Source organism: Suricata suricatta, chromosome 6 (genome assembly GCF_006229205.1).
Source record: "Suricata suricatta isolate VVHF042 chromosome 6, meerkat_22Aug2017_6uvM2_HiC, whole genome shotgun sequence".
In the NCBI taxonomy this organism is placed as follows: domain Eukaryota; kingdom Metazoa; phylum Chordata; class Mammalia; order Carnivora; family Herpestidae; genus Suricata; species Suricata suricatta.
In genome coordinates this window covers 75,657,730-75,670,445 of record NC_043705.1, presented here as the reverse complement: position 1 = coordinate 75,670,445, position 12,716 = coordinate 75,657,730, and the positions used below count along the sequence as shown (strand labels likewise).

Here is a 12,716-nt window from a genome sequence, read left to right as displayed (position 1 = left end):
TCAACAGTTTAAAAAATATTCTTTGCTCAGTTAAAGGCCAATTTGCCTATGTAAGTTAAGTTACAATCTTAGAAAAGCTTCCCAAATCCCAAATATTGGAATCATTTAAATAATTATGTTAGGGAAGGAAAAAGACACACACACACAGGCATTCTATAGGAAGCAGTTAAAAAAAAAAAAAAAAAGGGCAGCAATAGCCTGAACAACAGCTCTAACTGAGCTGGAGTCTGGAAGATCTGTGGGTTCTGAACCAGTTTACATTTTAATCCACCCCCCAAAGTCTTTTTCTCCCTGACTGCTGACAACAGGAGCCCTGGGACCAGAGGTACAGACACACACAGACAGAAGTCAGAGGTGCAAAAGCTCACCTCTGAATGGAGCAAAGAGTGAAATTCCATATGGGGCACCTGGTGGCTCAGTCAGATAAGTGTCTGACTTCGGCTCAGGTCATGATCTCATGGTTTATGGGTTCAAGCCCCGCATCGGGCTCTGTGCTGAGAGCTCAGAGCCTGGAGGCTGCTTCAGGTTCTGTGTCTCCCTCTCTCTCTGCCCCTCCCCAGCTCGCACTCTCTCTTTCTCTCTCTCTCTCTCAAAAATAAACACTAAAAAAAATTTTAAGTAAAATTCCATTGCTTTTCTATACATCAGTGGAGCCTCTAAAACATGGTGTTTTTCCAAAACAGAAAAATAAAAGTTGTATGGTACTGCAATTTGTTTAAAGGTGAGCACTGTAAGATAACATCATCAGGTGTATTAAGGCCAACAGAGTCTTGTTTAGTATGAAATTCTAATCTGAATAAGAGTGGGGGGAACAAGAGCTCAAAACCAGAAATCATGTGAAAAGTCTATATGAAATGGGACTTTTTTTTCCCCTGCAGCTAAAAGCAATCCAGCCTAACCTTTTTCTTGATGGGATACTACGTACATTAGGAGCACAGGATCGTGAAGTGCAGAAAAAACAAGCCTGAAAAAAGCTTTCCAAATACACTTTGTAAACTACAGATCTAGTCTTCCAAAACTTAGAACCAAACTGAAACGTCTTTCTCTTTACTGACCAGATCATTGCAAATATGTCATATCTCAAACTTCCTACCCCTTCATTTTTGCCACAGAGGTTCAGTTGTCTTTAAAACCAAAACAGAGATACATATTTTTTATTTAGCTCAAGTAATTACTTAGGTGCATGGGCAGGGACAGATCTCACAGGTACCCAGTTGTGTTTCCTCATGGACTGAATACGTACCACTGCCATGGATACATCCTTGACCCTGAAATGCAAAGGAGCTACAAAAGTAACTTTTTTTTTTTTTTTTTTTTTTTTTTACAAAAATGGGGCCTAAAAACAAGTCCTTAGGAGGAATTCTTGAATAGTAACTAGCCTGCTGATGGACCTTGTTTAAAGCACCACACAACAATGTGTGTTTACATCACCCTTTTATTTCATAGTTAGAAATAATACAGTTCCACAGGGTAAATCATCAATAAATAACGGTGTTTAATCATTAAACGTAAAAATCCCAACTCTTTGGCATCTGACAGGATTCTATTTCTTGTCGAACTAATGACTGTATAGATATAGTTACTCTTAGTGATCATTCGTCAATACAATATGTTACAAAGGTGCAATTTACTTTAAAATATACAACAGCTGAAAATTTCCAGCCCACCAAGAAATCTGATCAATTCAGTCTTAAGAAATGGGACAACTTCCCCAAGGCTCTTTCACATGATTTGTCTCAGTGAAAGTATAATAAATGTTTATTTAAGAGTTCCTAGGGTTTTTTAATACTTACTCTGCTCTAAATAGAGTTTGCCATTCATTCTGGCTAAGTAAAAGTCGTATCTGCACCAGGAATGACCCACTCATTAATAAAAGGTGTTCTTATTTTATAAGCAAGATTGCTAACACCTAAGAAACTCACAGTCCCCAAAATAAAATGTAAAATAAGCAGTTCTATGCTGCCAGAAATGCCAATTCGGTAATAAATTGCACCTTCAAGAGTCAACAAAGAAAAAGAAAAAAGAAATAGAAATGACAAAAGGTTAAGTTACATACATTTTCCTCAAAATATATTCAAGAATAGTTGAGCTGTATTTGTTACTAAAGCCAGGGCATTATTTCTTTAGCAACAAATTAAACCAGTGCAATTGACATAAATTGTTAAGTAATCCAGGATTAACCCATTAAAACTGTGGAAGTCCTTTAGGCTCCCACACTAATCCTAGAAACTGAAGTTTCAATGAGCGCTCGGAGCTGCACAGAGCTAAAACTGGAATGGCCCGATGCCATGCTGAATGGGATCACTTCATACTCAGTTTAAGCATTCGATAGCAGAAATCATGAGTCCTTCTATTAAAGTTTCATTCACTTACAGAACATTCAGATGCAAACAGTATTATGCCTATCATCCACAATTAAAAGAATCCTTTCCATTTTAACGTTTCAGATGAATTTTAACTTAGAAAGTAAGCACTAAGGAAACTTCTTTAACTTATGAAAACTTCATATTGGAAACTTTCTGGAAAAGCTTCCCCCCACCCCACTGTAAAATAAATACTTTGTACCCCAAATTTAATTGTATTAAGACACACTTTAATAATGCTATAAAGAAATATTTTACAGCCATAGAGATCAATAACTTTCCATGCGGAAATAAAAAAGTTCATTGCTCAATAGTATTATTGAGGCAAGTGAAGAAAGATTATTCTCTTGTCAATCTGAAATGTTAATTTTTTCAGTGCAAAACCAGTTATAAAATCTTTAAACTCAATATTTAAAAATAAAAAGTGGTCCGATTCAGCAATGTTCAAGTTCTAAATTTTGTAAAACAAATCATTACATACATTTTATAGTAAAATACAGAGATTAAAGAAGTACTTGAGTACTTAAAGATATAAATTTCTAATGAATCATACCAAGTCAGCAACAACCAAGCAGATAACATTCCCAATTTGAGTGTCAGAATCATAAAGATGGCACTACTGTACCAAAGCCTTTTTTCCTAGCTCAAAAGCTAGACAGACTAATGGCCAACATGGTTTTCTTTGCAGTTGCGTGCTCTAGAATGATTTTCCCCCAAGTACCTGTGATTTCATTCCTGTGTTCGAAATTTGATCCAAACAATTTTTTATGTTCCAGGAACACGGAGCTGATATAACCATCTGTAACGTCAAGAGTCTTGTACAGAGTACAACAGTGGATTTTCCAGCCAAGCACAGGCTGCCCTAAACTGGTTTACACTCTCGGCAAGTCACTCATGTATTGTTCCTAGCGAACACACGGTCCCCTCTGAGGGTGAGGTGTTGAAGCTGGTACTGGAGCACTTCTGTGTCGGCCGGCTCCTTGATGTTCATTTTATCTAGATTGAGGTAGTCCAGAGATTTGGAGTGAGCCCTCTTACCTTTAAGAAGACAAAGAGGCAGGGGCCCGTGGAGGGCCTTGTAAGGTTCATAAGGTAAAGATTTAGTACACTTGTCTCCTGAGCTGGGCATCCGCCTTCGCCTCCTGCCGTTGACCGCTGGAATCTCGTATGGCTGGTAGTACCTACTTCTGGTTTTATACAAACGAGAGGAACGTGCGAGTCCCGCATCCAGCTGTTTGGAGCGCAAGGAAGGCACAGCTTCTCCCTTACTCTCTTCACCTCCCGTGCACTTCTGGGCTAACTTCAGGAGCTCCTCACCAGTGGTGAAGCCCACCAGATAGTTAGAGTCCATGTGCAGAATCTGGTAGCCCGACACAGTCCGGCGCATGGGCGAGCACGGCGTGCTGGAACAGCGCGGCTTCTCTGCTTCCGCCTTTCCCGGGGAGCTCGCCTCCGCCACAGGCAAGGGCAGGGTGGCCAGGGTACTTCTGGACTCTCCATTAACATCTACTTCCATTTTAGGCACCAGTCTGCACACCCCTGAAAGCAAACAGACTGAGATTGTAACGGTAGGAGGCACAGGACCCTGGGCCAAGCTGATCATTTTAGAAGGCTCAGGGAGCATGAAATAACACTGGCCTGAAGACCAGCCAGTGTACAACTGCCAGATTTTTATCTGTGTCTATAAAGCATTCCAGAGCAGGCATAAAATGACTACTACTTCTCTGACTTCAAGAACTCAAAGGCAGGTTAAATTAAAGTCTGGAGTACTACTAAAAGGTTCAGACGAGAAGCAAACAGAAAACAATACTTCTCTAAATGAGACACTCCACACAATCACACAGTTTATTCCTTGATGTGATATTAAGCTAATCAAATACAGATCTCAACAGTAAGCAAATAAAAATATACACAGTTTCGCAAGAATCCACTAAACATTCCCAACCTGAACATTTAAATCTTTACATTTTCCATCATTTAACTTAAAATAAGTGCTTGGCTTTTCACACCTACAATTTTTTTTTCAATTGTGTTTAAGGGGCATATAATGAAAGATGAAAATGGTTGAATTTCTGCTAAGGTTCCAATCAGATCCCAACTTTTTTTTTAAGGTATGAAGAAGCCTTCAAGATAAAATCCCCAAACGCTGTAAATGTTCTTCCTCCGCATCTCCAATGAATCATTTAAAGCAAACTTTTCTAGTTTAAAAATAAACCCTAAATCCAATAAATCAGGCCATTTTTAATATTGAAAATATATACAATATCAGATGTACGTTGACTAATCAGAAAATACACTATTGATTTGAGAGTTAGTTTATTTTGCAATACCTAAGACACTGCACTTTTGAATAGTTTAAAAAATGGCAGAACTATTCTCAATAAATGCTATTATGCATCACGATTACCATGTTACATGGTTTGGAAAACCCTACTGATAACAAGTACCACAAATAATGGCCAGGTTTATAGAAAGCTACAGATAAATCAAACTTAGAAAAATAAAATACTAAGGAAAACCGAGTGACCCTGTCATCTCAGAGAAACTTTATTTCTAGTTGATCATCAATTAGAAGGAGAAAACAGAGTTTTAAGTATCTCAGACTGCTAATCAAAATGATGTCAAACAGTAACAAACTTTAAGATGAAAAATGTATTGAAAAATAAATTTATTAAATTCTTATAAATTTCTTTTGTAAAACAATTCTTTCCTAATTGAAGCACTTCTCAAAGTTTGTGTATTCATTTAAAATCCAAGCAATTCTAAAGCTTAATTTAAAAGAAAAAAAGAGGACTCTTATTCCCTCATTTACACACTACACTTTCCTTCACTGGAAAATAAACGAAGACTATGAAGAAGTTCCCAGATACTATCCTGTCCTCACTACAGCCCACATCTATAGCACAACCGAAAACTAACACTAATAAGGATTCCTGAGATACAGCAAATACCAAAGGAATCCACAGAGCTCTACTTACTTCTTGCTCTAAATCTAAGACTATGCATTCCCAATTTTTATTTAATCAGAGTACCATAGCTCTTCAGACCTTCCGGACTTAAAGTGATGGACTTTATTCTATATTATTAGTGTAGAAATAAATTTATATTTGACTGTGTAATTTATTTCTCCCTTAGGAATAGTAGGTGACTATCAGCTACTCTGACATGCATACAAAAACCTGAAGATTTCTTATCTAATCAACTTTAGAGAACCCAAGCCTCATCAAACCTTATGCTCAATAAACAAATGTTGACTCTAAGCCAAATGACAAACTAATTTAACACTTCCTTTCTCACTAATTCTATAGCCCAAATGGAACGCAAGAGGACAGATCCAAGGCCTCCAACCTACCCACCCTGACAAGCAGCTACTGGTGGGAAGTGTTTCTCTGATACTCCATTCTGAAGGATGAGGAGGGTCAGTGAGGCTAAAATAACTGGGGCCATAGAGGAAAGGGAGCACACACCCAGATGAATACCCCATGCAAGAATGATCTACGTGAGGACACTCAAGCAGTTAGGCCACATTAAGTGACACAATGGTTTAGGTCTCTTCCAAATCTGGTAATCCATGACAGTCCGCAGACCTCCACCAGCCACCTTCCTGCATTCTCATTTGGTACATTATAAACTTTCCTAAATCCATGAATTCACATTCCACTCATTCTTATTTGGGTAATAATTCAAACAGAGCTAGAATGAAAGTCTTCTTTTTGGCCTCTGAGGGATAAAAATAGCTAAGCAAGGTAACATACAAAATCACCATAGAGAAGAGCAGGCATAAGCTTCCGTGGTCAACAGGATTATAAGTTTGTTCCTATCCTAAGCCATTTCTACTGTACCCAGGCAGACCATCAGGAATTTTTAGAATCTCTAGAGGATGAGGATAAAGGATGGCAGGATACAAAGGTCTGAGAGAAAAGGGCAGAAATTACACATTATCTAGAAAAAAGCACCTAGAAAATGAGAAAACTCAAGACAGTGAGTAAAGTGATATATAAACGTCAAAATTTGATGGGATAGGAAACATGAGGTATGTAACCACAGGCGCTTAAGTTTCCAGTTTCTGGCAGCCATAACATCACACAAAATATCACCTGGCCTGGGCAAAACTACCTACCAGGATCTGCAGGCATCTATCTGCCTGATAGACAATGATTTCACCCAGATTGTCAAATAAAAGAAACAGATACGGTTTAAGAGCTCTGGAAATTTCAGCCAAGCAGCCCTGGTGTAAGAAATCTATCGTACTTTGCTAAGGTAAACAACATGCTCCCTTGTTATTAGAAAACACCACTGAACCAGAAAGTCAAAGAAATAAGCATTTCTAATAAACTCTAACAAATATTTAGCCTCGTAACTAAGGTCAATACTCTACATCAGATTTCTGAATTATAGTCTCACTGTGCCAGAACATAAAAACACTTTGAAATATACACATAAAGCTGCAACCTACTGAATTTCTTCTGATGCACAACTGTAAATTCTGGAAAACTGCATTTTTTTGCTACCAAACCATCAGTATTTCTGCTCCAAACAGTAACACAGTCTCAAAACTAACAGGTCTTTGAGATGGCTTCATTGGTTTCTGCAGTGTGCTGCCAAAGGCATGAGGACATCTTCAGACCTCAATACTCATGTAGGAATGTCCATGGTGCAACAACCTGAACTCTTGCAGACTGCTTAGGTTTGTTTTTTTTTTTTCTTAAAGGATCCTTTTTAATTAATGTATTGCCTTTCTAAAGAGCACGTAACTGTGCAGCATGAAGAAAGCTAGGTGGCGGCTGGGATTCAGAAAAGAGAACGCAGGTTGGCAAATATTTCGTCTTTAGCTAGGTGGAATGCTGACCAAGCAGCATGCCTTCCATTCTCCAATGTGACTGAAAGCAAACTTTTATGCTATTAAAGTCCTTAGAATTTCCTGACTGCATCTGCACACTGGAGCAAGATCCTGGGAGCAGTTAGCGAATCAACTTCCACAGGTTCTCTCTTAAGTGAGCAGAAGTAGTACAGGACACATCTAGAGGGTGTCCTGAAGAAGTCTAAGTACTTTCTAATTCTGCCATCCTACAAAAAAATAAATAAATAAAAATACACCAGTGACGCTAGGGACGGATGTCCAACATTTCACACAGCAAAATTTCTTACTTAAAGCACTGACCTGGAAACACGGCGCCCATGACTACAACTGGAGATGGACTTTGTTTGGCAGAACATGCTCTGTATCTTACCTTGAAAATTTTGCTTATGGTTTGTTATTCTTTACCAACCACTCATGACTAAGCATTTTCTTTCATATCTTAAAATAAACCACACATCATAAATGCATACTGCCAAGGTAAAAGATGACAAGAACTGTTGTAAATACTGCGGGTAGGTGCAACAGGCACCCTCTCCCACTGCACCAGTAAGAATAAACATGAGGCAGGAAATCAGGCACAACGCTGACTTCTGCACTGCTGAACACTACAAATCAGAGATCAACAATATCCTTACTGATTCCATTAATGCCTTTCATATACAGTTTAAAGCAAAAATAAAAACTGGAGAAGTGTTGTTATAACAAGCAGCAAAATTTCTGTTGATAGAAGAGTCTAGAACAAAACAATACGAGAACAGAAAAGTCAACTTGTAGCTGAACACTACTTTTAAAGGAGTTTCTTAAGTTCTAAGAACAAATATAATACATATATTTTTAATTCTTTTATATAAATAAAAACAATTTAATTTCATATCAAATTATCTCACAATCTAATCCATCACAAGTATACGGGCAAATACTTACAAAAGACGAAAGACCTGACGGTATTCATGCATGCCACTTATTTCTTTGAGACAGACAACACTAGACAAGGTAACACCTCTTGCTAGAAAAACATACACAGTGCATATTTTAAAAACACTAGGTACAGCATGTAATTATGAGTTTGGTTGCAACTCACGCCAACAGGTACAAACCACACACACACATGTAGGGAACCCAGTACAGCAAGAGGAGCACATTCAAAAGACTGTGACCTGTGTAAAATCTGTTCAGCTTTGACCACTCCCCAGGAAGCCAAACTTCGTAAGCACCTGGCACAAGGGGCCTTAAAAAAAATATAACCTAAATACCTTGGCTCCTTAGACCAGTTCTGAAAATAGCTGAGAAATTTCACAACTGCCATACAAAGAATTCTTTTTGAGAAATACCGCATTCTGGGAATGTGTTGTTTTTTTTTTTTTTAATCAGGCCTATCAAAAAAAAGTCACCACCAGTAATCAAAAAATTGTTCCATATGCTTGAACTGCTTTTAGTAACACACAGCGATTCCATTTAAGAGAAAACAGATATAACTGTCTAAATATACAGAACAAAAATGTCACCATGTGAACCAAATCCTTTTCAAGAAATGAACCATTTGGAATAAAGCTGGGTCTTGGAAAATGGAGTCTCCTAAGCATGACTACTGTCAATCTAGTAATATCTAGAACCACCTCGTTTTAATGCCAGAATGAGCCTGGATGGCATGGATGCTGAACTTCTGAAGCCATGAAGACAGGGGCTGGCCCAGAGCCAGGCAGGCAGTTCCTGGTTTCCCGGCTCCGTCAACTTCACCACGCGGGGCCTGCAGCACACGGTTCCCAAACCTGTACTCATGCTAACATCATCCAAGGAGCTTTAAGAAACACTGAAGTCTGGGCTGGAGCCCAGATTTGTGATTTAATTCATCGGGGGTATAGCCTAGGCTCTGAAGTTTTCAAAAGATCTCCAGGTGATTCTCCTATGCAGACATGTTCAAGAACTTATCAGGTAGAAGAATTTCACTCCTGTAAGTACCTGCCTTTGTTTGCTTGTTTGTTTTCAATCAGTGATTATTGGTCAGATTAGTGGATATCATTTTTTATGTTTCGAATTGCTAACAATCTATCCCTAAGGCCTTCTAACTTACTGTTTCTAATCCACTGTGGGCTTAAAAACTATCTGCTAACCAAACTTGGTAAAACTGGATATAAGATAAAAATAAGTCAGTGCTGAATGAGAACCAGGCCCCTCCACTGGCACACACTGGTGTAGTGACTTTAGCTTCTTAGCAGCCTCTGTCCGACATGGCCCCTTGGACAATAGTCTGGCAATTACATGTACATTAAATAAGTACAAGTGAACAACCCACATACCCTACTTGTAGGCATTTACCTAAGAAAAATGAAAATATATGTTCACACAAAGAGCTGAATTTGAATGTTTTTAAGTTTCATTCTTAATCACCAAAAGCTGGAAACCATCTAAATGTCCACCAACAGGGAAATGAAAAAATAAACTGTGGTCCATCCATACAATGGAATACCACTCAGCAACAAAAAGGAGCAGACTAAAATTACACAAGTGAAAGTTGCAGACAGAAAACATTACATACTGTGTGATCCTATTTATGGGACATTCTAGAAAAAAATCAAGGACTGCAAAAGGCTACAAAGGGGCATAGGAAATCTTGGGGGATGATTAAAATATTCTACATATTGACCATTGTGGTCATTCCATGACTGGATACATTTGTCAAAACTCATTAAACTATTTGAAAGGGTGAATTTCACTATATACAAGTTATACGTCAATATGCGACAAGCATATTTCTAAGTTTTTGACTGTCCTCCTAATTTTAAAATTCTTCCAATTATCTAATCTCAGAATCAGAGGGAATCTTAATGGCTATTCAGTGTGTCTGAACAACTCCAATTGTAAGTAACTTACTACCTCTTGAGCTGCTTCATCTTCTGCAGCCTTGCTAGACTGCTCTTTCATTTACAAATATACCTATAATTATGTATACATACATATGCCTACAGATATGCATCTGGAGCAAAAGATATAGACAGAGAGATAGATAGACAGACAGATAGACAGACACACATATTCCTGTAACCTCTTCTCACTTTGCCTAGTTTTGTGCTTTAAGTTACATGAGTTAATAATCCAGCCACATTATTTCTTACTCAGTATCCTCTAAAAGCATTTTGTACTTGAAGTTTGAAAACTTCTTGCTCTTGCCCTCAAAACTGAAAATTTAGTAATGTTTCCATTTGGTCAGTATTTTAAAATGCATTTTCATAAATCTGATAAGCAATATCTACGTACTGTCACAAAAGTGTCTGTTTTTCCACATCATCCTTTTGAGTCATTCTGCTGCTGACTGCTAATTTGGAAATCACTCATTAGGAAACCAGATTTTTTTCCCAAGGACTCCCCCCACCACCAAGGAGTATGATGACTTTAATTCAAAGCAAGGACCTCCAAAGACACTGCTCAAGCAGAATGACATACCAAAGCACGAACTCACAATTTATACTTTTAAAAATGCTAAAAAGCTACAAAGATCATTCTTAATTTTTTTTCACCTTCAAAGAGATGGAGTCACATGGATACCTGTGTTAGCAGATACATGGATGACACACTGAAAAAGAACTAAGAGAAGACAACAGCACTGAATAATCGTAACAAGTTTAAATTCATGGCATAACAAAAGGATTGTCACACCTGCAGTGAACCACTAACATAACCAAGTAAAAACGAGGCTCCACTCAGTCACCGGTTTGCCATTCTTTATGTAGGATAACATACAACTTGAACTTTTTGAAAATTATTGTGCCAATCCCTAGGGATTCATGTTTTACTAACATTTCCCTGAAATTAGAGCAACTACCTCTTAACTACTCTATTTTAAGATCTTAATCCATAAAACCTCCTGTATCTTAGAGGAAGAAGAAGAAATCTACTCAATCAATAAAGCAAACACTTCAAGATAATAACATTCTCATTCTGCAACAGTAATTTCATTCTCATCATGAAAAAATTCGTAATTGTAGCATGCATATTGGCAACGATATACCGACACTGCACATTCATCTGTTTAGGTGGTCCTTAAATTACAAAACTACGTTCAGACAACTGGTTAACAAACAGAAAAAGCACAATGTAACTCACCAGACTAAATCCCGGAAGACGTCACTGTACAACGTCCAATGAGTCCCAAGGGAACACAGGCATGCTATTTTTTCTGCTCTACTCCAGATACTAAACATGGAATATAAAAATAAACCTTTAATTTAACAAGTAACACAACTTACAAAGCAATTCTAAGAATTCTAACTGCAAAAGAGGATGAAACTAGCAGGAGGTACTAACACCACGTACAGGTTACAGAAGATACAATATTAATTCATTTCATTAAAGCAATTTGAGTTTGTTCCGCTAAATAAAACTTCAAACATCTCATCATATTTGTTCCTCTGTATTCTGCTGCTGAAATTCTACCTTGACACTAAGAGCAGCTAACTGTATTTATAGAGAGAGACACAAAAACTTTGAGGTTTAAAAGTCAACTCCATCACTCTTGATGTGTTCAAGAGATTCCAAGTATCCTATGGAAAAAGTAACCCTGAGGCTGAGCTCAAAACATCAGGTCCCAGCCCTGGCCTTGCTAATAGCGTTGCCTCTTAACCTTGCATCAAGAGCAGTATTTAATCCGAGGACAAGGGTGCCTGGGTGGCTCAGTCAGTTAAGCCTCCAACTTCAGTTCAGGTCATGATCTCATGTTTGTGGGTTTGAACCCTGCATCAGGCTCTGTGCTGACAGCTCAGAGCCTGGAGCCTGCTTCGGATTCTGTGTCTCCCTCTCTCTGCCCCCCCCCCCAACTCCATCTCTATCTCAAAAATAAATTAAAAACATTAAAAAAATAATACGAGGACAATACCATCCTTTCTCCTCATACACTGTGTGGATCTAATGAGAGGAGGCAGGTGAACATGTTTGGCAAAGCACTTTATGGATGTGTTATGTTATTGTTATGCAATTAATTTTTGGTGTCATCTCATTTGAGCCACAAAATAGCAACAATAAAAATCCGTCATCAGACTGCTTCTCTGAGGCAAATAAAAGGAAAGGTTTTAGAAAACACTGTTTTTCCTTCTTTCTTTCTTTTTTAAAGTATTTAAAAAATACTTCTTCAGAGTTACCATATTGCCTAAGGTTTCTAGCATATCCTTTGTGTCTTCCCCTTACCTGGGAAGGTAATGTGTAAGAGAATCTATCTTTAGCTCCTACCTTCCTAGTTAACTGGGTTAATTTCTTAAGCCCAAAAAAATTCCCCAAAGTCCTTTCACCTGGAACGATTTCTTTGGTTATTGCATTTCAGTTGTTGTGTTTAACTTGGGCCGAAGGAGCCCCAAACAAGCCGTGTGGAGCCATTTCACCCCCACAGGTGCACAGGACCCACAACAGTGGCTACCATGAAACAAGCCCTCACACCCAACTGCAACCAGCAAGGGAAAAGGCAAGGACTCGGTCACTTGATTACTGTCACCTTGCCAGCCAGC

The 12,716-nt window shown here is 38.3% G+C and overlaps 1 protein-coding gene across 7 annotated transcripts in view; it reads right to left on the bottom strand.

The window, feature by feature from the left end:
- Positions 1-1,417: 1,417 nt before the first annotated feature.
- C6H5orf30 (chromosome 6 C5orf30 homolog) overlaps positions 1,418-12,716 on the bottom strand; it is a 16,828-nt gene continuing 5,529 nt past the window's right edge. For 6 of the 7 annotated variants that reach the window (XM_029942665.1, XM_029942668.1, XM_029942667.1 and 3 more), the window contains 2 exons: positions 11,326-11,415; positions 1,418-3,902 (listed from right to left, as the gene is read on the bottom strand). In XM_029942665.1, coding sequence (XP_029798525.1) covers positions 3,256-3,879 — 624 coding nt within the window. In that variant the 5' untranslated portion in view covers positions 3,880-3,902; positions 11,326-11,415 and the 3' untranslated portion in view covers positions 1,418-3,255. The remainder of the gene's footprint in view (positions 3,903-11,325; positions 11,416-12,716) is intronic. The other variant, XM_029942671.1, reaches the window with a different exon arrangement.